Genomic DNA, 23,591 nt, shown 5'->3' on the forward strand with positions numbered 1-23,591 from the left:
CGGTGGGGAAGGAATGAGGGGACGTCGGTGGGGAAGAGGGGACGAGCTAACGTCAGCAGGGAAGGGACAAGAGGACGTCGGTGGGGAAGAGGGGACAAGAGAACGCACATGTGATGGACTCAGCTTCTGCTGAGCCGATTTTTTGAGTTGACCCTCTGGGCCGTGACACCCACCCACCTAGCGCGAGCTGACCTAGTGAGGAACCACCCCCTATACAGGGAGCATCAGGGGCAAGACCAAGGGGGTGAGCCACCACGACTGCTGGGACCAGACGGCCGGCTCGGGGAGATGCTAGTGAGTGCCTGGCAGCAGGACAAGCAGGATGCAAAACATAAAGCGAGGTCACTGGGTTTCTTCAACAAATGTGGTTTCAAGCTTTAATCAGGTGCAAGGCATAAACAGTGAAACACAGCAAAGTGCGTGCAAGGGCACGCCAAATGTTCAAGGCATAACACGTGCTAGAAATCATACCAGGGTCCAAGGCAGGGTACGTGCTAGGAGACACAACAGGGTTTCAAGGAAGGATGCGTGGGTGCAAGGAAGCACAGAGGGCACGGCTGGGGCACTGGCTAGCTGGTCGGGCTGCGGCACAGACAGACGGGCAAGACTGAGGCGAACCCGGCTGAGGCACAACAGGCGGGCACGGCTGAGGCACAAACAGGAGGCTAGGAAGGCCAGGCGCATGCAAAGGGCGCGCAAGAAACAAGGGGAGGCAAGGCAAGAAACCAAGCAAGGCAAGGTACAGAGCAAGGAGTGGTACGTAGGCAGAAGCACAGTGTCAGGTCATAGCGAGTATAGAGCTAGCAGCGGAGCGTAGGCCGAAGCCCAGAGCAGGGTCAAGGCAGAGCCTTGAGACTAGCCTGGAAATGTGCAAGAGAGCACCATAGGTCAGAGAGCAGAGATGGTGTGTGTGCCAGGAGGCACAACAGAGCACCAGGCAGAGAACAGGGCTAGCAGCGGAGCGTAGGCCGAAGCCCAGAGCAGGGTCAAGGCAGAGCCTTGAGACTAGCCTGGAAATGTGCAAGAGAGCACCATAGGTCAGAGAGCAGAGGAATGGTGCATGTGCCAGCAGGCACAGCAGAGCACCATAGGTAAGAGAGGAGGAATGGTGCATGTGCCAGGAGGCACAACAGAGCACCCTAGGTCAGAACAAGGAAGACCAAGCAGAAACAGGGAAGCGGAAGCAGTACAAGGAAAGCATAGCATAGTCAAAACATGGCAAAGCAGGCAAAGGCAGAGAACACAGGAAGGACTACAAGTCCAAGCATGACAGAGACAAGACATGGCACAGGACATGAGGCAGAGTACAAGCACAGAGCGTGTGCAGAGACGCACGACAGGGCAAATTGCAGGGGCACAGAATACGGGGAGCGACCAAGCAGGGAAGCAACACAATACTCAGGCCCCGACCATAGGAAGGGGCGGTCTGATATAGCACCATAGCACCTGCACTTCCGGGTCAGAACCAGGGAAGGACTTCCGGTTCAGGTCCTCCAGGATCATAGAGAGCATTGCTAGATCAGACTGGGCTGGACCATAGAGAAGGTCACATGATCAGGGGCTCCAGAAACACTGAGAGGTTAGCTGGGTCAGACAGTGCTTAAAAGTATCTTTTAAGGATTGATTTTTTTGTATATGAGCCGTTGAATAATTAATCCAGAATTATATTTATTAAGAATTTTTGCTGGGTCAGACAGTGCTGGTGTCAGGGTCCTGACAGCGGCGGCGTACAGCCTCCGCTAAGCAGGGACTCACCCGCACCGTAGGGACCCCTGGGAACAAGAACAGCCGGAAAATAAAGATGCACAGGACCTGAATGTAGAAGTTTAGCAAGCCGGCACAGGATCTACGGTCATGTGAACGGTCATGTGACTGCAAGGGGGCGGGGCTTAGCGTCCTGCTTTCAAAGAAGGTAGAAAACTCAAAGTCGGGCAAAGCGGGGGTCATGCACAGTACAGGCAAGCGAGGTACAGGAGGGATAAACAGACGGGGGTCAGACAAAGCCAAAGGTCATACACAAGATATCAGTAAAGTACCAGGGAGGAGACAGAATGGATAATCAGGGCCAAGCAGAGATCAAAACCAAACAGACGTAGAAGGTACCAAGCAGAATCCAAAGCGATATCCAGAGAACAGACCGAGTCATACACAGAGAATCATGCAACCAGAACACAGCACAAACACACTCAGGGGTCACCACACAATGCCAAGGGCCAAAGTATAACTGACGGGGGATGGGAGCGTCCTGAGGCTATAAGAAGCCTCCCCCAGAACCAATGAGAGGCCACCATGATAGGTCCCAGGTGTGCAGGTGAGAGTCTGCACTGAGGTCAGAACATTAACCCCCAGCAGTCCCGGTCACCCAGCACTGGTATCATGACAGCTGGAACATACGAAAGGTCACATGATCAGGGGCAGGACCACAGAGACAACCACAGCAGGCAGAGCAGAGACGGGCACAGCAACGGCGTGCGGCCATGAGGTACGCGTGCGCATACACACTGCTCCAGGAGTCACGCAGCACAGCAGTCATGAGGTGTGCAGGCACACTGCTCCAGGGATCTTGCAGCATAGCAGGCATGAGGTGCGCGTGCACACTGCTCCGGGAATCTTGCAGCATAGCAGACATGAGGTGCGCGTGCACACTGCTCCGGGGATCTTGCAGCATAGCACACATGAGGTGTGCAGGCACACTGCTCCAGGGATCTTGCAGCATAGCAGGCATGAGGTGCGCGTGCACACTGCTCCGGGAATCTTGCAGCATAGCAGTCATGAGGTGCGCGTGCACACTGCTCCGGGAATCTTGCAGCATAGCAGACATGAGGTGCGCGTGCACACTGCTCCAGGGATCTTGCAGCATAGCAGACATAGCGGGCATGACAGTACATGGGGAAGGGACAAGAGGACATTAGTGGGAATGAGAGAAAGATGTGGGGGCGATTGAGGAGACGTTGGTAGGGGCAAGGGGGCATCGGTGGCCATGAGCGGCTTTTGGGGATTAGGGGACGTCGATGGGGATGAGAAGACATTGGAGGCAGCGCCAGTGGGGACTTGAGGACGTCGGTGGGGAAGAGAGGGCAAGGGCACTTTGGTGGGGACAAGCAGACATCCATGGGGATGTGGGGGCATTGGTGGGGACAAATGAGGAGACGTTGGTAGGGGGGAGGGAACGTCGGCAATGAACAGATGTTGGGGACCAGGGAACATCAGTGGAGACAAGCAGATGTTGGAGGGGACGTCAGTAGGGAAGAGGGGATGAATGGACAATGGTGGGGACGAGAGGACATTGGTGGGGATGAATGAGATGTTGGTAGGGGCGAGGGTACATCAGCGATGAGCGGACATTCGTAGGGACAAACAAGGGGACATCGGCGGGGATCAGAGGAAGTCTTTGGGGGTGAATGAGATGTTGGGAGGGGCAAGGGTGCATCTGTGGCGATGAGCAGAAGTTGGGGATTAGGGGACGTCAATGGAAATGAGAAGACGTCTAAGGGGGTGCCGGTGGGGACACGGGGATGTTGGTGGGGACGTCAGTAGAGACGAGTGGACGTTGGTAGGAACGAGCGGATGTCGATCGGGGCGAGCAAGGGGATGTTGGTAGGGGCATGGGCATGTCAGTGGTGATGAGCAGATGTTGGGGACATCGGTAGGGATGAGGCGTAGGTAGGTACGAGCGGAGATCCGTGGAGATGTGGGGGCGAATGATGGGACATTGGTAGGGACAAGAGCACGTCGGTGATGAGTGGATGTGCGGACCTTGGTAGGGACAAGCGGACGTCGGTGGCGGTGAGCAACCAAATTTTTTGTGATTCGCCTCCTGCAATTCCAGCTGGACACATTTGCCCGTGCAGTCTGCTGTATGAGACTAGACTCAGTCTGTATTTGTACAGGATGGAGACGCTGCCGATTTTCCTTCTGAAAGATACAGATTGGCATTTTTGGTGAGAAGCTCCGCCACATAAACTGATCAGCGCCAATGTCCTTTTATGCTGCAGAGATCCATGATAGACTCCATTCTGCAATGCTGAGGGTGCAGCCTGCCGTCCGCGAGATTGGATAACGCAGCCTAGGAGTAATGTCTTCATGTTACTGAAAAATAAATAGTCACCGCAATAGTTTATTTCTTGTATTTTGTTTATTTTGTGAAATACAGAATAAAACCGCGAGCGGTGAATGAAGGGATGAAGAGCGGAGGAGAACCCAGGATGTCTTCTATACATACAGGTGCTGAGGAGCCGGCCAGAGAAGAGCTGTAAGGAAAGGAGGAGAGCAAGGAACGAGTTCATAGCTTCTGGGTTTTGTATTTCTAGAATACATTTCTTACAACATCACAAAGCAGGATTGCCGTTCCCTGTAAGAGTCCAGACTAGAAAAATCCCAATCCATCGCCCTTGATGCTGTAATCTGGACATGACATTAGACAGCCGTAGGCTGAGTGCCCGTGCGACCTCCAGCAATCTCTCCAGACTCTTCCATAGGGCGCAGTCAGAGGTCCGGATAAATCGGACCACAATGCGGAGACTGGCCGGCGGCTCTGCCGACCCCGGTGTGACACCTTCATATATTTCTATACAACTGTCACGCTCAGGTTGGGAGAACCGTGACCAGTCCGTACATTGCGGTCCGATCTCCACGGCCGTCTGAGGATTATAATAAAAGGTCAAGTTCAGTTTCATGTTCTTACAAGCAGGTTGCAATTTTAACCATTACTGAACCAAAGACAACTCCTTTATATCATACCTATGCTCATTGGTCCTGACACATGTTCTTCGGGGGGGGTAGACCTTTGGGTCACACTTTGGTATCATGTAACAGCCCTGTGTGACTCATTTTTATTATGTTCTGTGTATATTTTACCCATAAAGATATATATCTTTGTTTTTTAATAAAACCTGTTGCTTGGTGGTCTACCATTTTGTACGCGTAGGATCTGTGTTCTCGGCAGGGAGATTTGTCCCCTTTGTCATCTCTGGACCGCAGTCCTAGAAGCCCCTTGTCCTGATGATTGTTGGAGGTGCACACATACTGATTTACCAATTACTACCTATTCAGGACATAATGGGCCATCAAATTTATGAAGACAGCAACACCCCTTTAAGTGGTGTTCTGGCTCTGATCAGTTTCACATTAAAAAAATAAGGGGTTCGTGACGTCACATCTGACACCTGCCAGGTTACATAAGCGATCAGCATGCGTCCTATCCTATTGGCAGGAGAGGTAACACCATGACGCGCTCTGTACGGGTTTACCTGAAGCAATAGAACTGTTGATCGGCTTGTTATACATTTTGAGGAACTTTTCTGGTGTGAGGAACTTCTCGGAGCGAATAAGGAAGTCGATGTTCTCTTCTCTGACCAACAGTTCTGGCGCCAAGTCATGCAGATTTCCTCCCGGACCTTTGCTGCCAGGCTGCACATATATAGGCATTCAGTTATAATAAAAGCTTTACCATAGGTCTACAAGTCTAGAACGTCAGCATCCAACATATTACGTCCTATAATCGCTGTCCTATACGCCTTCACCTATGTTGTTCATTTCCTAAGTGCAAAGTTAAAAACTCTAAATAGCCTTCATGAAAGATTTTCTACAGTTTTGCTGCTGCAGATTGTGAAGTCCTTTACCTAGCTGATCGCATTTGCAAAACTGATACGAATGGATCACAGCTCCTGCTCCTGACTGTCTGCTCTCGCCCTTCCTTCACCCAGTGTTAGAGGTTGCAGTAGGAAGATAGGTGTATATAGATGTGCAGTGGACATGGGAGAAAGTATCTAAAGTTTTATGGAGAGCAGAAAAAAATGCTACAGATAAGGTGGAAAGTAAATAAGTGCAGGATAGAAGCTGTGCTGAAATATGACCAGTTTGGATAGACCTGACTAGTCCGACGTGGCCCCCGGGCAACTTTCTCAGCCCCATGCCAACTGATTGACAGGTCTCTTCTGACAAGGCCAATCACCTGGTGCTGGGTGGGGATGAGCTAGCCGGGGGGTCCATATCGGATTAGTCAGATCTTATCATGTATGGTCCACATTTTTTCAAACTGATTTCTCTGAAACACCGACAAAATGACAGTAAAATGAAAAAAGCTACCATAAGTTTCTGCGAGTGGATAAAATCCACTGTTTTTTCGCTACGTGTGAACTTACACTTAGTATCTGAGACAAGAACACTCCTAACTTCAACATCAGAGTGAGACATTCTTCCACCACGGCCTCCTCCGACTCTTCAGACCCGAAGTCACCCAAGTACTGTGTGGGCGGCTTCACGATGCGGAAACACCACTGCGGGAGCAGCCGGCGCCGGATGTTGTGGGAGATCACAAGGATTTTGATGTCCTGCAGAAGAGACCTAGAGAATATGGATGAGTTATGTGCGGACGCGGTAAATTGTGAGGATCGGACCTGTACATAGGTTTACATAACTATTCCAGCCGTTGTAGAAAACACCTATTTCGGTATTGGTTCTAACAAAAAAGAATAAACTCGTACTTTGCACCCTGGATCTGGATGAGGTCTTGATTTATCCCAGAGAGGATTTCGGAAGAAGCCTATGGAAGCAGTGAATAGGGAGACATTAACAACATACAGGACATTTACTGAGGGCTTCATAGGAGATCGCCATTTCTACTATATATTGCAATACTGTAGAATTAAAGGGGTTATTTCTCATCTTCATAGATAGGTATTGTCGGATAGAGCTGGTAAAAACAAGCATTTTTCCAATTCATTGCTTATTAAAAATTGCAGCCGTTCTTGAGATATTAACACTTTTCTTTTGTTTACATCTCGTTGCCAAGGAGACCGACCACTTGGTCTCCAAGGCAACAAGATGAAAAGAAAAATATATCTCATGAACGGCTGAAAATTTTAACAAGTAGTAACTTGCAAAATTGGTTGTTTTTACAAGCTCTATCTAATAATATACATTTTTGAAGTTGAAAATAATCCCTTTAAGACCGAAAAAAGTAGAAATGTTTTATAAAATGTAAAAAAAAAAAAATATAGAGGTTTGAGTCAATCCTGCTTTTCTCAGATCAAAAATAATGATAAAAGTAATCGTGTTTGGTATCGTCCGTATGTACCATAAAATGGTGCAAAGAAAAACGTCAGCTCGTCACGTAAAAAAAAACAAAAAAACACAAGCTCTTACACAGCACCATTGCCTGAAAAATAAAAGTTACGGGTTTCAGAAAATGGCGACAGGAACCAAATATCGAAAAGTTAAAAATCAAGTTGCGGCTCTTGGAAGAAAGGGAGGAAAAAACAAAAGCGCGAAAAAGAAAAATCACGTCACAAAGGGGTTAAAAGGCATAGAGGCAGGTGCAAAATTGGACATTTTCTGGCTTAATAAATCTGTCTAAAAAGTATTTGGTCATACCCCTCTTGGACTTGACACCTACTTTTTCCACCTTTGGCAGGCATGCTATAAAGGATTTAGTTTATACCAAAAACTGTCAAAAAAGTTCAACGTGTAGTGGTCAGGAATGGTACTGCAATGTCCCCCCATTCACTTTGGGAGGACCCCACCCTCCGGAGATCAATGACTTATTAAAAAATATCTGAAAGCCCTGGAACGTCCCTTTAATTACCAGTCTACATTCCCGTTTCATAGCACCAACCTCAATCATATGAATGATGCAGCTGGGGTAGAGCAGCAGTAATCCGGAGATGGATTCTCCCAGGTTGGATTTTATCAGTCGGTGAAATAATCTTTCGTAATGATCTGTGTGCAGAGAAAAAATCATCATCATCAATCCATATGTTAAATTTTTTTATATGAGAAATCTTGAGATATTAAGACATGGAGTTTAAAAGTAAGTACACCAGCCTCATTAGGTCTAAGATCTATTTAATAACGTGTGAAGTTGGTATTGTGACATCCAGTGATAGATATCCTTTAAAAAAAATGCTCTGGAAAACCCCTTTAAATATGGACCCCCCTACATATTTTGAATTCATTTTAATGGGTTGTACCGTTTGGCTTTTACAGACTTTTTGTTTCCTAGGCTGCAGAATGAGTTGACTGAGAATATATCAGTGAGCTCTTTTGAGGGTTCTTACAAGAGTGATTGGAACCCTCATCTCTTTTTTTCTGCACAACTCTGAGAGTTCTTTAAAGTTCAATTTGCAGGGAAAGAAAGAGCCTGTAAAAGCAAAACGGTACAAAAATATCAGTGAAACCCAAATGGAAAAAAAAATTGCAGCCCAAAATACACACAATTATGTAAGGAAAAAATATTTTCAAAGTTTGTACTTTTTGCACCGCACAGTTACCTGGTAAATCCCTGCGATGCGCTTGCTCTGGAGTTATCCTCGCCACATAGATCATTCTATGAGTTACTGCCTTCTGCAGAAATTATAGCACAAAGAGATTGGATTAATAGAATGGACACTATGACGACCCAGCGTGCACCTCTTATTTCCTTCCCCTAGGCCTTTTTAGGCGGCTCAGGCAGAGGCGTGCTGCATGAGTATTCAAGTGGCTCAGTGTCCACGATGGCCACTAAATACCTGAACTCTGTGTACCCAGTACTGGGTCTGGAACGTTTCTCCTAAAGTGTGTCTACTGACACTCTCATCCCAGCTATACTGTACACTCGACTGCTGTTCCAAGGTGCCTGTGCTCTTACATAAATAATTTACAAATTCTAATAAAGAAGCTGCGCTGTTCCACATCACTCCAGTGGTAGTCTGCATATCCAAATCTGCTGTTCCATGCTGGTCCAGGTGCTCACCCACATATTCAGCTCTGCTATTCCACGCTGCTCCAGTGCTGACCTGCATATCCAGCTCTGCTATTCCACGCTGCTCCAGTGCTGACCGGCATATCCAGCTCTGCTATTCCACGCTGCTCCAGTGCTGACCTGCATATCCAGCTCTGCTATTCCACGCTGCTCCAGTGCTGACCTGCATATCCAGCTCTGCTATTCCACGCTGCTCCAGTGCTGACCGGCATATCCAGCTCTGCTATTCCACGCTGCTCCAGTGCTGACCGGCATATCCAGCTCTGCTATTCCACGCTGCTCCAGTGCTGACCGGCATATCCAGCTCTGCTATTCCACGCTGCTCCAGTGCTGACCGGCATATCCAGCTCTGCTATTCCACGCTGCTCCAGTGCTGACCTGCATATCCAGCTCTGCTATTCCACGCTGCTCCAGTGCTGACCGGCATATCCAGCTCTGCTATTCCACGCTGCTCCAGTGCTGACCTGCATATCCAGCTCTGCTATTCCACGCTGCTCCAGTGCTGACCTGCATATCCAGCTCTGCTATTCCACGCTGCTCCAGTGCTGACCGGCATATCCAGCTCTGCTATTCCACGCTGCTCCAGTGCTGACCGGCATATCCAGCTCTGCTATTCCACGCTGCTCCAGTGCTGACCTGCATATCCAGCTCTGCTATTCCACGCTGCTCCAGTGCTGACCGGCATATCCAGCTCTGCTATTCCACGCTGCTCCAGTGCTGACCGGCATATCCAGCTCTGCTATTCCACGCTGCTCCAGTGCTGACCGGCATATCCAGCTCTGCTATTCCACGCTGCTCCAGTGCTGACCGGCATATCCAGCTCTGCTATTCCACGCTGCTCCAGTGCTGACCTGCATATCCAGCTCTGCTATTCCACGCTGCTCCAGTGCTGCCCGGCATATCCAGCTCTGCTATTCCACGCTGCTCCAGTGCTGACCTGCATATCCAGCTCTGCTATTCCACGCTGCTCCAGTGCTGCCCGGCATATCCAGCTCTGCTATTCCACGCTGCTCCAGTGCTGCCCGGCATATCCAGCTCTGCTATTCCACGCTGCTCCAGTGCTGACCGGCATATCCAGCTCTGCTATTCCACGCTGCTCCAGTGCTGACCGGCATATCCAGCCATGCTATTCCACGCTGCTCCAGTGCTGACCGGCATATCCAGCTCTGCTATTCCACACTGCTCCAGTGCTGACCGGCATATCCAGCTCTGTTGTTCCACGCTGCTCCAGTGCTGACCGGCATATCCAGCCATGCTATTCCACGCTGCTCCAGTGCTGACCGGCATATCCAGCTCTGCTATTCCACGCTGCTCCAGTGCTGACCGGCATATCCAGCTCTGTTGTTCCAATGCCGTCTGGTTCATCCAAATCCGCTGTCCCTCGCTTTGGTCCATGACTCACCTGGTGAAGAGGATTAGTGAACCAACCTCGCCATGCGATCCCATAACATCATGATTACTACAATAAAAATGGCTGATTTCTTGCAAAACAAAGAACAAAACAGCGCCACACCTGTCCATGAGCTGAGCCTGGTATTACCGCTCAGCTCCACTGAAGTGAATGAGTCTGACTTGCAGTGCTAAACACAACCATGGACAAGTGTGGCGCTGGTTTTTTGTTTGTTTGTTTTTTTTAAATAAAGCAGCCATGTTTTTACAACCAAAAGTGACTACAGAATATGAGGAAAGCGGGCGGATAACACGAACCATGTGCTGGGCTTCAAGGAGCGCGGTCAGGGCTGAGGTGCGGGGGAGACCCGGTGTGGACGAGGGTCTGACATGAGAGGCCATGACTGACGCGCTGTAGGCCGCAGATGCCACCAGAAGAACCTGTGAGCAGCTCCTGTGTTTCCATAGCAACCGCAGGAGACGGGCCCAGATCATGGCAACCAGGTGACTAATGTACACAACAGGGAGGACCCCGGGGATCGCATGGCGGAGTCACATCGCTGACCACCAGGGAGACGGCAGAGACGATAAATTAACCAGCAGCCTTCATTATTCATTAACTCCGTCAGCAGGAGATGCCGACATCACGGGTGGCGAGGACAGCGACCGCATGTGGCCCTCAAGATCCAGCCATGGAGCCCCCATAATGTGGGGGAATCACATAAGTAACAATTCCAGAACATTACGGGCATCGCTTTATGTTATCCCATACAGGGCGGCTTTGAGCTCGCTCCGGGGGTCTCACCTCGCCATATGTATACAGGGGACAGCAGCAATTAAAGGGGTTGTCCATTACTAAGACCACCCCGCCTCAATCCCCTTCGTAAGATAATAAGACCTATACTCACCTCCATCGCAGCCGCCGCCGGGCCTGGGGGGGTCTCTCCCTGTGCCGCCATCTTTGCACTCCCGTAAAGCCCAGCATTAGAGAGGACGAAATTCACGATAAAGTACAACATTACTCCAGTGTGTAGTACAAGCGATCAGAGGGCCACGTCATCTAGGGGAAAGAAAAAATAAAGAGAAAAATAATAATAAAAAAAAAAAAGTCATAAAAGTTTAAATCTTTTTCTTTTTACATCAATAGTAAAATAATGATAAAAAATATCTCTGGTGGTCTCGCCATGTGCATAAAAATCCGATGTAAAAAAAAGAAAAGAAATAATCATAAAACAATAAAAAGAAATAAAAAGAAATCCAGAATCGCTATTGGTCGGTTGCAGCACTTCTTCCCCCACCCAAAAAAAGGGATAAAAATGGTGTAATACACCTTAAAATGGTACCATGAAAAAATGCAGAAAAATAAAAAAAATATGTTCACAGAGGTCTGATTTTTATCAGTCACTAAAATATATAAAGAGGACAGGGCATTTTTTCTTTTTTTAGGAAAGCGTCCTACATTTATCTCCTACATTCAGGTATATGTGGCAATACTATTTCATCACCTACTGCAACTTCTGGCACTTTGCCCTTAACCAATATGGCCGCTCCGCCTCTTTTGCGTTGCGCCGTCACGTTCTCCCTCTTGCCTTCTCCTTTACGTGCCAGCCCTCCGCTCCGTTGTTATGACGACACGGTCGTAAAGTCGCCATTTTGTGTTGTTTTGCTGCCGCTGTGCGCTCTCGTTCGTTGCGACAGAAGGAGGAGAAGAGCCGGCGAGGGATGAGCTCGGAGCCGGAGGAGGGAGACGCGGTGACTGTGCCCAGCGGTCTGGTCATCCCCTGCCTCCCCGCGGGGCCGCTCATCAGCCGCTTCAAGGAGGAAGGTGAGAAGACCCGGGGCCCCCATATTGTGCGGGTCCTCCCCTGCAGGGCCACAACCAGTGCACCTGTGAGGAGAGGGCAGCCATGGCTCCCTGACCCCACGGCAGGCATTAACCCTTTCAGCACCAGGACAGTTTTCCTTTTTTTGAGGCTTTTATTTTTCCCCTCGCCTTCCAGGAGCCATAGATTTTTTTTCCTTTTTTTTCCTTTTTTTTCTCTTTTTTTTCTCCTTTTTTTTTATTCCTTTTTTTTTTCCTTTACCCATTTTTTTTCTCCTTTTTTTATTCCTTTTTTTTTTTTTTTTTCCTTTACCCCTTTTTTTTCTCCTTTTTTATTCCTTTTTTTTCTCCTTTTTTTTTCTCCTTTTTTTATTCCTTTTTTATTCCTTTTTTTTTTTTTCCTTTACCCCTTTTTTTTCTCCTTTTTTATTCCTTTACCCCTTTTTTTTCTCCTTTTTTATTCCTTTTTTTTTCCTTTACCCCTTTTTTTTCTCCTTTTTTATTCTTTTTTTTTCCATTACCCCTTTTTTTTCCTCCTTTTTTTATTCTTTTTTTTTCCTTTACCCCTTTTTTCCTCCTTTTTTTATTCTTTTTTTCTCCTTTACCCCTTTTTTATTCCTTTTTTTTTCCTTTACCCCTTTTTTTTCTCCTTTTTTATTCCTTTTTTTTCTCCTTTACCCCTTTTTTATTCCTTTTTTTTTCCCCTTTTTTCTTATTCCTTTTTTTTTCTCTCTTTTTTTTTTTTTTTTTTTTCTTTTGTATTGGATACAGATGAAATCATTTTATAGTTTGCTCGTATGTGGAAAAATATATATTTTATTTTTTTCGTTGTCATTTTTAATTGAACCAGCGATCAGTATACCATACAAATCGATCACCGTCTCCTATCGACCCCAGTCTGTGGCTTGACTTCGCAAGAGTACCAAGATCGCGGCAACCAGGGGTCTTTCCGAATGCCCCACCCCGGGACTGCATTGATGACCCATCAGCACTCGTGTGACAGCCATTAAAATTGCTGCCGCCAGTGATTGACAGCGGCATTTATATGGTTAAACAGAGATCTCGTTGCTGTTAGGAGGCAGGTGCTTCATGTGCCTAAAATGGTCATTAATGGGTTAAACGGAGTGTGTGCAGATATAGATGGAGATTATATACGTACACACTGTGTGTATGTAATTATATATAATATAATTTAACCCATTAATTATCAATATTTGCCTGATACATGTAGGCTCTTTGTAGTGCAGTATTTTTCTTTTTAGATGATGGCACACTACAACTCCCAGCATTTCTTGGGTTTGCTGAGCTCAGAGAGGGAGCTCTCTGCAGTGGATCTAAGGTCCGTATTGTGGTTTGGTTCACATTTCCGTTTTCCGTTTCCTTTTTTTTTTTTTTTTCCGTCTTCTCTTTTTTTGTTTAATTTTTAATGTGAGAGAACTTGGATTCGAATTTGGATATTTTATTTTTTTTACTTTTTTAGTCGTCTTTGGGTGTTTTAACCCTGCGATCGTCAGATCACTTATACCACGTACTGTAATAATATATAATAAAAATCGCCGTTTCCTATAAAGCTCAGCCTGTAGCAGCAGCGGCTGCGACCGATGTGAACAAAGATGGTCAGAAGAAAAAAAATAACATTTTTAAGGCTGCATTGAATGAATTTTAGGCGTGGATTAGAAGTCTTTTTATATTTCTGACTTAGTCTCTTTTTGTTCTTGCTGGTCGCAGATGAAGATGTGCATAGATGTGGTCGCTGTCAGGCTGAATTCACGAGCTTGGAAGAGTTTGTCCAGCACAAGATTCAAAAAGCCTGTCAGCGGGACCTGGATGAAAGCTTCGAGTCCTCCATATCTGTCCTCAGCAGCCAAGAGGTAAAGGGGATGTATTGCATCTAGGGAAGACTCTTCACAGCGTAACCCCCCTCTCAGGACAGATTTTTACATCCGATTTTCAGTACTGCCTTATGATTTACAGGGCATCTTTTTTGAGACAACCAATTTTATTAATGCAGTTTTTGGGTGGTCATCTGAAATTAGTCTTTCTATACTTAAAGCCCCCCCCCCTACACTGTCTGCTGAAACCATCAATATCGACGCGTTCAGACGACTTTCTAATGCATATGGGAGCCCCCGACAGATTATTTCTGATGGGGGGGGGGGGTCCCCACATGCTGATCCTCTTGTTCTCTAATAGATAGCCCACCGCCAGAGATTGGTGTCGGCACCCCCTCTTAGAGAGCAGGAGCAATCTGCCGAGTGAATGGAAGTTGGAGGGGGGAAGCTGTAGGCCAATCCAGCGTTCAGCCATCTAAAGTGTATGGGGGCAACTTCTATCCCCCAAAGCTATTTATATGACTGTTTGGCCCTTTATGCGTCATCAGCAAGATATGTGTCTTGAAGTCGGATCTGTTAGTTCAGGGTTCCCCAACTCCAGTCCTCAAGGCCCACCAACAGGTCATGTTTTCAGGATTTCCCTTGTATTGTCAGTTGAAGCAATTGTCACCTGGGCAATACTAAGGAAATCCTGAAAACATGTGTTAGTTCATTGAGGGGAGATGATGCTCCTGCAACTCCTCGGCCTCCCCTGGATGACTGACAGGTTGTTTGCTCTGATACACTGACTAGCAGGCAACGAGTCAGAAGAGAGTGCGACTAGTTTGGGAATACGGGTGAGCGGATGCTGAGGAGCTAGAAGCGTCGCCATGCCCCAATGTACCTCCAGTCTTCACTTCAGCCATTATTCGCTGCTGACTTTTGGGTGATAGAGGGATAGACTGGCTTATCTCATAAACAGCTCATTCAACATATAATAGTCTAAAGCTGGAGTCACACATGGCAACTTACCAGCGATCCCGACAACGATATCAACGTGTCAGGATCGCTGGTAAGTCGCTATGTGATCGCTGGGGAGCTGTCAAACAGCTTCACCAGCGATTAGCGCAGTGATGCCGAGCGCGCGGCATCGCTGTGTTCGTTAGCGCTGATGCCATATTCATGTCAAAAATAGAATTAAAATAAAAAATATTGTTCTCACCTTTCGACGTCCGGCGCAGCATTCCCGCCTCTCTCCACGCTCCGGTCCCAGTAATCCTTTGCGAGAATTACCGCAATGACGTCCGTTCTCGCGGGATCGCGAAGTCTCGCGGGATCGCGAAGTCTCGCGGTCATTCTTGCAAAGGCTTACTGGGACCGGGAGCGTGGAGAGAGGCAGGAAGACTGCGCGGGACGCCGGAAGGTGAGAATAACAATATTTTTTAATTATTTTACAGCTGATCGCTGGTCTCCCGCCTGTCACACGCAGCGATGCGTGCTGGCCAGCGGGAGATCAGCGACGAAAAAAATGTCCAGAGGTTTCTTGCAGCGATCAGCGATACCGGCAGGGGGGCTTATCGCTGTCACACACACCGATCTCGCTGGTGAGATCGCAGTTGTGTCACAAAAGTTGTGACTCGGCAGCGATCTCGCTAGCGAGATTGCTATGTGTGACAGGGCCTTAATGTACATAGTGCAGTTATCTGTTCTGTAGAGATTACCTCCACAGTCATCTCATTATCACAACAGACAGGATTACAATCACTGATAACACCTCTAAATATAAAATGGATAGCTCATTATCCACCATTCACAATAGGAATGTCACAGCTCACCTCCTCCTCCTGTACAATGACTGATAACACCTCTATATAAAGGAGATAACACAGGAACCACCATTCACAATAGGGGATGTCACAGCTCACCTCAGTGTAATGTGCTTGGGGTCCTGTCAGGGGAGGGAAGGATACGGCATGTTGAGTTTCTGTGATCCTTTTCTTTTCTCCCTGGAGAAAGTTTTGCAGGAAGATCCTAGGAGCGTTGCATTCTTGTTTGGGGTCCAGCATTCTTGTATGGGGGAGCCAGGAGAGAGATCTCGACAGTTGTTCAGCTGACAGTTATCTAATGTGTACAGGAGCCTTACACAGCAAAGCTTTTGAGCGCAGATTAGGCTCAGTTCACATTATGTTGATGTCAGGAGCACCTTTCTGCTTTTATTTTCAGCAAAGGCCTCTGTCTCTCATCTTACCTACTGGACATGTAGGTTTGGAGCTTCTCACCACATACCAACACAGTAAATGTCTTGGGGGGGGGGGGGGCGCAACACCACTCTAAATTCACCTGCTGGATCTCCAGACTTTCTGGATTATTGAATGACTAATGGATTTTCTTGTATTCGCTTGGGACCTATGAGGTAATAAATGTCATGTGTTTGTCACAGCAGGTGGTGCCGTGTATTGAAGAAGATGACGTGGACATCTCCCACGTGGTTGTGGAGACGAGCTCCTTACAGGAGGAGATGAGCAGCTCTCCGGATATTGGTACGGCTCCGCACCAGCATCTAATGTCCCAGCAGGATCCTGCTGTCGGCCTCTTACATTTATTTCCTATCTCAGCGATATCCGAAGAAGTTAAGATTGTCTCCAGCGAGGACAGTATGGTGGGCATCCAAAGGGGCGACCTTCTGGGAATGGAGGTGGACTGGCAGGAAGGCCCCGAGGTGCCCATACAGACTGACGACTCTCACCTGGTGAAGATGATTGTGGATGAGAGAGGCCGCTTTATTTGTCAGACTTGTGAGAAGACCTTTAAAAGCGTAGGTGTTTTTGGGCTGTCCGTACAGTAGAGCTTTGATCCTTGAGGACCCCCGCATGTTTGATGTCCTCCGCTTCCTTTCTAGTGCACCATCCTGAAGGCTCACATGCTGACACACAGCACCAAGAAGGACTTTCAGTGCAAGCTGTGCGCGGATTCATTCAGGACCAAGGGCTCCCTCATCCGCCACATCAGGAGGCACACCGGTAAGAGGGAAGGAAGAGGGCTGCGCCAGGGACCACTGCTCCTTCACTGGCCTGTGTGAACTATGGTGTAGGCAGAACAATGATCGGCCACTGCTAATAGCTGACATGTAACAAACTCCCCATACACAGGAACAGGACGGAGTAATCTGTTGTCAGGAGCTTATTTTCCTAATAAATCTAATGTGTTAGGCCACCATTAAAAGGGTTTGTCTCGCCAGTTTGACGGTGGGGACAGTTACAAAACACATTAGGCCTCTTTCACACTTCCGTTTTTTACAATCAGTCACAATCCGCCAGGTTTTGAAAAAAACGGATCCTCAAATTTTTTTTGAGGATCCGTTTTTTTCCCCATTGACTTGCATTAATGGCGGATTGTGACGGATTGCTGTCCGTTGCAACCGTTTTTTTTGAGGATCCGCCAAAAATTGCTGTCCGTCACCATCCTCAAAGATTTCAAAACGGAGCTTGTAACGTTTTTTTCTGTGGCGGATCCTCCAGACACTCATTTAACCCGAAATTCGTTCTGGGTGCCGGACAAAAAAAAAAATTCTCTCTCTCTCTCTCTCTCTCTCTTTATATTTCCGCATTTTGCCATCCGTTCACATCAGTTAACAACGGATCCGCTTCAATGACTTTTTGGCGGATTTCAACTGATGCAAAAAAACTGAAGTGTGAAAGAGGCCTTAGACCGTCAAATGAATCTGCTGACCCTGGCAGGCTTGGCCAACAGGCTAATGTGTGGGGGGCCTCCCCGCCTTTCTCGCTGACACTGGTGTCAGGGAAGAGAAGGATCGGCATGTCTGATTTTTGGACAGCACCTAAAATCTCCCAGGAGCAGCCCTGATATCTGGTGAGAAGGAACAACAAAACGGGGCCAAACTCCTGGGTTGTGGTATACCGAAAGCAGGATCCAAGACCGTCTGCAGCTCTTTCCACTAAATCAGCGCTGCCGCGTGTTTTCTTAAGCTGTTGCCGAATAGTCACTGTTCGGTAACGGCTTAAGAAAATACATCACTCTGAAATATAACGTGCCTGTATGGGGGTTGTGTCAACAGCACATGTAACAGCTGCAGACTGTAATTTTGGCGTTATCCACTTTGAATGGTCAGCAAAAGGGGGTGCAATTTAGAAAGCTCCATTTTTCTTTCTATGGAAACATCGTTTTCATTTCTGGTCTCCTGTTTTTTCTATACGTTCTTACCAGACGAACGCCCATACAGCTGTTCAAAGTGCGGGAAGAGTTTCCGAGAGTCGGGGGCATTAACGAGGCATATGAGGTCTCTGACACCCTGCACAGAGAAGATCAGCCATGTCATGGGAAACAGCATCGTCCTGAAACGTGATGCAAACTCATCAGGTCTGTGCACATCAAAGACTCATTTCTTATGCACTAGAGGGGGTCTCCCAACCAGTGAGCGCTTTCCTATATTCTTATTTTCTTGGCTTGTATGATGATGGGGTGATGGTGCCAGATTTTGTAATGTTTGTCCACTGCATTTTTTACTGTTCCAGTGTGAATTGAGTTTTCCGTCTTTCCCTGTTGCAGTTTTAGTATCTACAGACGTCACGTCGCACTTGGGAACCGATGAACTAGACGGCAGCCCGGTGATCCAACTAGTGACAGACGAGAAGGGCAACCTACTGCATGAGATTCATGTCCAGGTGCGAGCTGTGGCTTTCAAAACAGGGGTGAGTAGTGATTTTCCTGTAAAGTGTCAAAACAAGTCTCCTGACGTCGAGACGCCGCAGTCGTTCCAGTCGCAGCTTTGTCAGTAGTGTGTTTGTTTTGACATGCAGGGAAGATGGAGACAGACAGTGATAATGCATTTTATGCAGGGGGCTACGTGGTGTCACTAGTAATACGCTGTAGGGTATCAAGGTGTGATGATATCCGCTGATATCTGTTGTTTTTTTTTTCCAATAGATAGATGGTATACTGAACAAGGACGCAGAGGATCTCCAGTGTCCAGAGTGTGGGGAAATTTGCAAGAGTGGCAACTCCTTAAAGGTCCATCTGAAAGGACATGAAGGTAAAGCATCATTTGCTATGCCTACCCTGAGTACTCAGAGCCTGCGGTCAGGATAGATGGGTGAAAACACAGAAATTGGTGTGATAAAGTCACAGAAAAGCCCCTTGACGTTCTGAAAAAAAGCACTTTCTGCCCCGTGGTTCATCACCTCACCCTTCTCAGCCACAACTTATCGTGACTGTATTTTCTCGTTCACCATGGCCACAATTCCTGTCTTGATCGCGGGTATTGTGACCTGAACTAACAACGTCCCATCACTTGCAATTCAGCTGGAATAACATTTTGTCAGTCTGCATTTTACTGCAAGAGAGATGGACACCGTGGTGAAACCAGGTAATTAATCTCCGCTTGTCTCTGCAGGGTGCAAGCTGTTTCGCTGCGAAGAGTGCAGCCGCGAATTCTTGAAGGCTCACATGCTGAAAAAGCATCAAGAATCCCACGGCAATATCCGTAAATACAGATGCGGAGAATGTGGGAAGATGTACAAAACAATAGCGCACGTCAAGGGCCACATGAGGGTACACTCTGATGACCGGCCTTACTCTTGTCCAAAGTGTGGGAAAAAATACAAAACGAAGGTGAAAAGGGGCAGGGGTGGTGGTGGTAGCTGTTTGTTTTACATATTCTGTCCCCATGGCAAAGTTTAATCAATTTTTTTCTATTCTATAAGCTCCTTGTATTTGCCTCTTGTCACAGAACGCTCAGCAAGTTCATTTACGCACCCACATGGAAGACAAACCGTACGTGTGCCAGTACTGCCCCCATAGCTTTAGGGAGAAGGGATCCTTGGTGCGTCACATCAGGCACCACACGGGTGAGAAACCATTCAAGTGTCCTAGATGCGGTCGAGGATTTGCAGAGCACGGAACGTTAAACCGCCACATGAAGACCAAAGGCAAGTGTGCGCATCTACGTCATGTCGTGTCCCCGACTTTGATGCGGGCACCAGGGCTGAGCCCACATCTTTCCCCACACATGACAGCTGACTTGGAAAAAAAATTCTGATTATCACCTATGTTTGGTATCTGCACACTCGCACTGACCTGATGAATCATATTCATATTGCAGGTTAGTTTTTAGTAAACATGATAAATGAAAAAAGAAACTATGGAATTGCAGTTTTACTACACTTGAATTTTTCTTTTCCTCTTTTCAGCACACTATATGGTATTATCAATGGTGTTGTTTAAAAGTTATTGCTCTTGCAATAAGGGGAGGGAAAAAAACGGCCATGGTGTCAGTGGGTTAAAGGGTATGTTTGGCGCCTCATTTCCTCATCCGGGGGGGGGGGGGGGGGGGTTTACATACCTACCAGGATGCGCTCACAATAGGCACAATGTCATTGACACCGCGCACCTCCTAATGTGGAAATGAGTGGTTTTGAACGTACCTCACAGATCACTGTATTGCAACAATATCTTGTTTTTTTTCTAGGGGGGCTCACTGTCCCTGTTTCTTCTCTTTTCTCCAGGGGGCTGTGTGATTCTTCAGCTGGACACAGATCAGACTGAACAAACGGCGACTGAAAACAGCAATAGTTCGGAGGCCATGAGCAGCACAACGGCCTCCGAGGAGCCGCACACGATGCTGGTGGAGTTTTCTTCAGTGGTCGCCGATACTCAGGAATATATTATTGAGGTATTTACTAGTAAACTGAAACAAAATACTATATTCTGTGTTCAAGAGTTTCTGAAGCAGCGGCCCGGAGGGGACACTTGGTAATGTAGTACAAGTGGTGGCCAGCATTTAGTTTTGTCCTTTTTCTTTTTTTATTTTCTCCTCATACACAGACTTCTGAAGAAATAGAAACTAGTGAGGCGGCTGAGCTGCTGCAGAGCACAGGAACGCAGGAGGTGAGTGGCAGTACTATTATAGATGGTGGCATTTCAGCCACACTCGATGCTAATAGGAAAGGACCCCAGACATATTACAAAAAAGTCGACTCAACGCACCAAGGTTGGAGGGATCGACCAACTATCTAAAGTATATGGGGGGCCTTGTTTGATGATGTTAAGGTCCAATGACTGAAGCGTCTGGTCAATGGCGCTGCTCACTAATAACCAAGACCCTTCATCCTTAAAACTGGAAGGGGTCCCAGAGGTCAGGCCCTATGTGATTTACTCCCTGCCAGATTTGTTTTATTTTTAGGACGAGTAGGGAGTAAGATATTATATGGGCTGGTTTTTTTTTTCCTGTTTGCTCACTGAGCCTTCTTGCCTTTGCAGGTGGACGGCCATATTCTGAATGTAGTCCAGCAGCTGGTGACCAGCGCCCACCCGGGACAACAGATCATTGTCCAAAATGTGACACTGGACGATGATGACACTACTGAGCCCTGCATCGAGGAAGTCCCCACTACAGACACCATAACCATCGCTACCCCTGAATCTCTGACTGAGCAAGTCGCCCTGACTCTGGCCTCGGCCATAGGAGATGGGGCAGTAATTGCCAATGAAGTTTCTCCCGTGGAGGAAGTAATAGTCGCAGAGGACGTGGAGCAGGTTGAAGAGTTTGTCATTGCGGCACAGACAGTTATTGTGTAGCCATCTTGACCTTTTGGGACAAAGCAAGCCAAATTTTGTACACTGGTCTGCTGTGCATTTCAACCTTTAGCCTCCACTAGATGGAGCTGTCTATTGGCAAAGGCCTTCATGTTGCAGACTGATGAAGGCCTGAGATGATGGTGCCATGTGATGGAGGGGAGATTTTTTTTTTAAGCTACTGGTGCAGTAAAGTGATACTGACCTGTGTTTTCTGAAGTCTGAGGAAGTGGTAAGTTCAGAATAACACTGGTGCCTTTTGAGCTTTGCATTCTCAGTCATGATCCAGTGTCGGATGTGTTGTCTTCTAATGTCTGTATTGGGGTGGATAGCAGCAACTGCCCACCTCAAATCCTTCTCACATTGAGAAACCTAGAAACCTGCAGCTCTTCCCTCACACTTCGGAAGGTAATGGCTGTGTCATACAGGGGAGTGTTGTACATGCGGCTCCAACAGAGGACTATTCTTAGTAAGCCCCTCACTGCTCTAGGGAGTAGGATCACCATTACAATAGGACAGGGGTGTCATCCCCAAATCTCCAGCATCCAGGTAGACATGCATACGAGTGCATATGTTACAGGTTTAGGTGACATTTCTGCCTTCTCGGTGATAGGAGCCTTGTAAGAATTGGTTGGTAGTTTTTAAAGGCCAACCATTGCCTAACACTTGGTAAAATGTCCACAGGTTGATTTAGTAATTCACTCGGAGGTCCCGGCAGAAGACATTCCTCCAAATTAGCTAAACATTCCTTGTGAAGGCTTCTTATAGGGATTGTTAAAAATCAGACAGACCCTTTAACCAATTAATCTGTGCCAGGGCTGCAGGTCTTTATTGTATATGAGAACACAGCTGTAGGTTCTTTTAATCTTTATGCCACCACCTTTTTAGTTTTCTGCATATAACCGACAGCTACTCCCTTCTCTATCTATGGGACTTGCCAGAAAAATTCAAGAACAGACCCATAAGAAATGAATGAAGCGGCAGTGGGGCATGTCACTGCAACTACATCTGCTGCTCAGTGAGGGTCCCAGCTGTTAGACCCACACCAACCTATGTTATCAACCCCTTTAAGAAAGTTTAAAGGGAACCGATCTGGTAGCATATCTCCCTCACCCCCGTAGGCTTACAGGTCTCAGAGTGTGGTTTGTCTAAATCAATGCAGTGTTTCAAAGTAAAAATTGGCTGAGATAAAGCCAAACTCTGCTTCATGGCACTCGGGTGGCACAAATCCAGTAACCGATTCCATTTAAAGAGAAGCCGAACTGCTCTGCCGCGTCTCGGCCTCTTAGGAAAAATCTGGACAAAATCCCTAGTTCTCCTGGATTACAAAAATTACTAACGGTGTCGCCTGTGTTGTTTGCTTTAAAAGAAAAAAACGTTTCTGTTGGAGGACAGGACCGGATGATTGTAGGCAGCGGTCGGGTATCTAATATATTGAAGGAAGTGATACTGATGACCAATTCTTAGGACGCAGTCAGACGGCTGTATAAATTGGATCACAATGCACAGACTGGCCGACGGCTCTCCTGACCAAACATGGCAGCTGCATAGAAATATATGGTGCTGTCATTCTTGGGTCTGGAGAGCTGCCGGATTGACCATACCGTGCTCCAGTTTATATGGCTATCAGATTGCACTCTTAAGGCCAGGGTCAAACTTGCGAGGGTGAGGCGAGTCTCTCGCATCAGTTCCCGGCACTGCCGCTGGCACTCAAGACCGGAGTGTGCGGCTGCATAGAAATACATGCAGCCGCACACTGCGGTCCAAGTGCCGGGTATTGATGGGAGAGACTCAGGCAAGTTTCTCACATCACACTCGCAAATGTGACTTCGGCCTAAAAGTGAGATCCGTTGCGGAGCTGTACAATCGGCGCAGCTCTTTATAGATCTCCACTGGGCTCAATGTGGTGTCTGACCCCTCTGTCCCGGCCAGTGATGTTTCCACCACATTTATTATTGGGGGGGGTCCCTTACATACCTATGCAAACGCCTCATTACATGTTTTTATACCTCCCTCCCCCTCCACGTGAACGTTGGGTCCCAGTCCATAACGGCCGACTTCCACCTCGTGGAGGAAATGTGAAGAGCACACGTCACTACGCTCGGTATTAGTACTGGTATTAATAAACATTGTTTTCATAAGATGTCCGACTTCTACTTATTTTACCCCTTTTTAAGCCTTCATTCAGACATCCATATTATGGTCGCTCAGGTCAATCTGGACTTGGGTCACGTTGCAG

At 47.4% G+C, this 23,591-nt stretch overlaps 2 protein-coding genes and 1 long non-coding RNA gene across 6 annotated transcripts; 2 read left to right on the plus strand and 1 right to left on the minus strand.

Annotated features, from left to right (window-relative positions):
• The first annotated feature begins 12 nt into the window (after nt 1–12).
• On the plus strand, nt 13–4,911 carry LOC141069582 (uncharacterized). The gene is made up of 2 exons (XR_012226596.1): nt 13–2,482; nt 4,154–4,911. It is a non-coding gene; the product is annotated as an uncharacterized lncRNA (long non-coding RNA).
• LOC141069581 (testis-expressed protein 47-like) lies at nt 4,165–11,759 on the minus strand. Its single transcript, XM_073559274.1, has 8 exons — nt 11,635–11,759; nt 10,448–11,189; nt 8,271–8,343; nt 7,616–7,719; nt 6,486–6,544; nt 6,144–6,345; nt 5,250–5,409; nt 4,165–4,250 (listed from the first exon to the last, which is right to left on the minus strand). Exons 2-8 carry the CDS (start codon nt 10,622–10,624, stop codon nt 4,213–4,215), a joined length of 813 nt encoding a protein of 270 aa, XP_073415375.1. The 5' UTR covers nt 10,625–11,189; nt 11,635–11,759; the 3' UTR covers nt 4,165–4,212.
• Nucleotides 11,758–23,495, plus strand: E4F1 (E4F transcription factor 1). 4 transcript variants are annotated; one of them, XM_073559269.1, is made up of 13 exons: nt 11,758–11,954; nt 13,680–13,822; nt 16,203–16,302; nt 16,378–16,577; nt 16,662–16,782; nt 17,987–18,139; nt 18,329–18,471; nt 18,707–18,812; nt 19,173–19,390; nt 19,509–19,707; nt 20,284–20,450; nt 20,603–20,665; nt 21,038–23,495. In XM_073559269.1, exons 1-13 carry the CDS (start codon nt 11,852–11,854, stop codon nt 21,353–21,355), a joined length of 2,034 nt encoding a protein of 677 aa, XP_073415370.1. In that variant the 5' UTR covers nt 11,758–11,851; the 3' UTR covers nt 21,356–23,495. The 4 variants fall into 4 exon arrangements, with proteins under 4 accessions (XP_073415370.1, XP_073415372.1, XP_073415371.1 ...); XM_073559271.1 differs by having other exon boundaries at nt 18,329–18,444; XM_073559270.1 differs by having other exon boundaries at nt 16,206–16,302.
• Nucleotides 23,496–23,591: the final 96 nt, after the last annotated feature.

This window comes from Dendrobates tinctorius, unplaced genomic scaffold (genome assembly GCF_039654945.1).
Source record: "Dendrobates tinctorius isolate UK_male_01 unplaced genomic scaffold, ASM3965494v1 ptg000267l, whole genome shotgun sequence".
NCBI lineage: Eukaryota > Metazoa > Chordata > Amphibia > Anura > Dendrobatidae > Dendrobates > Dendrobates tinctorius.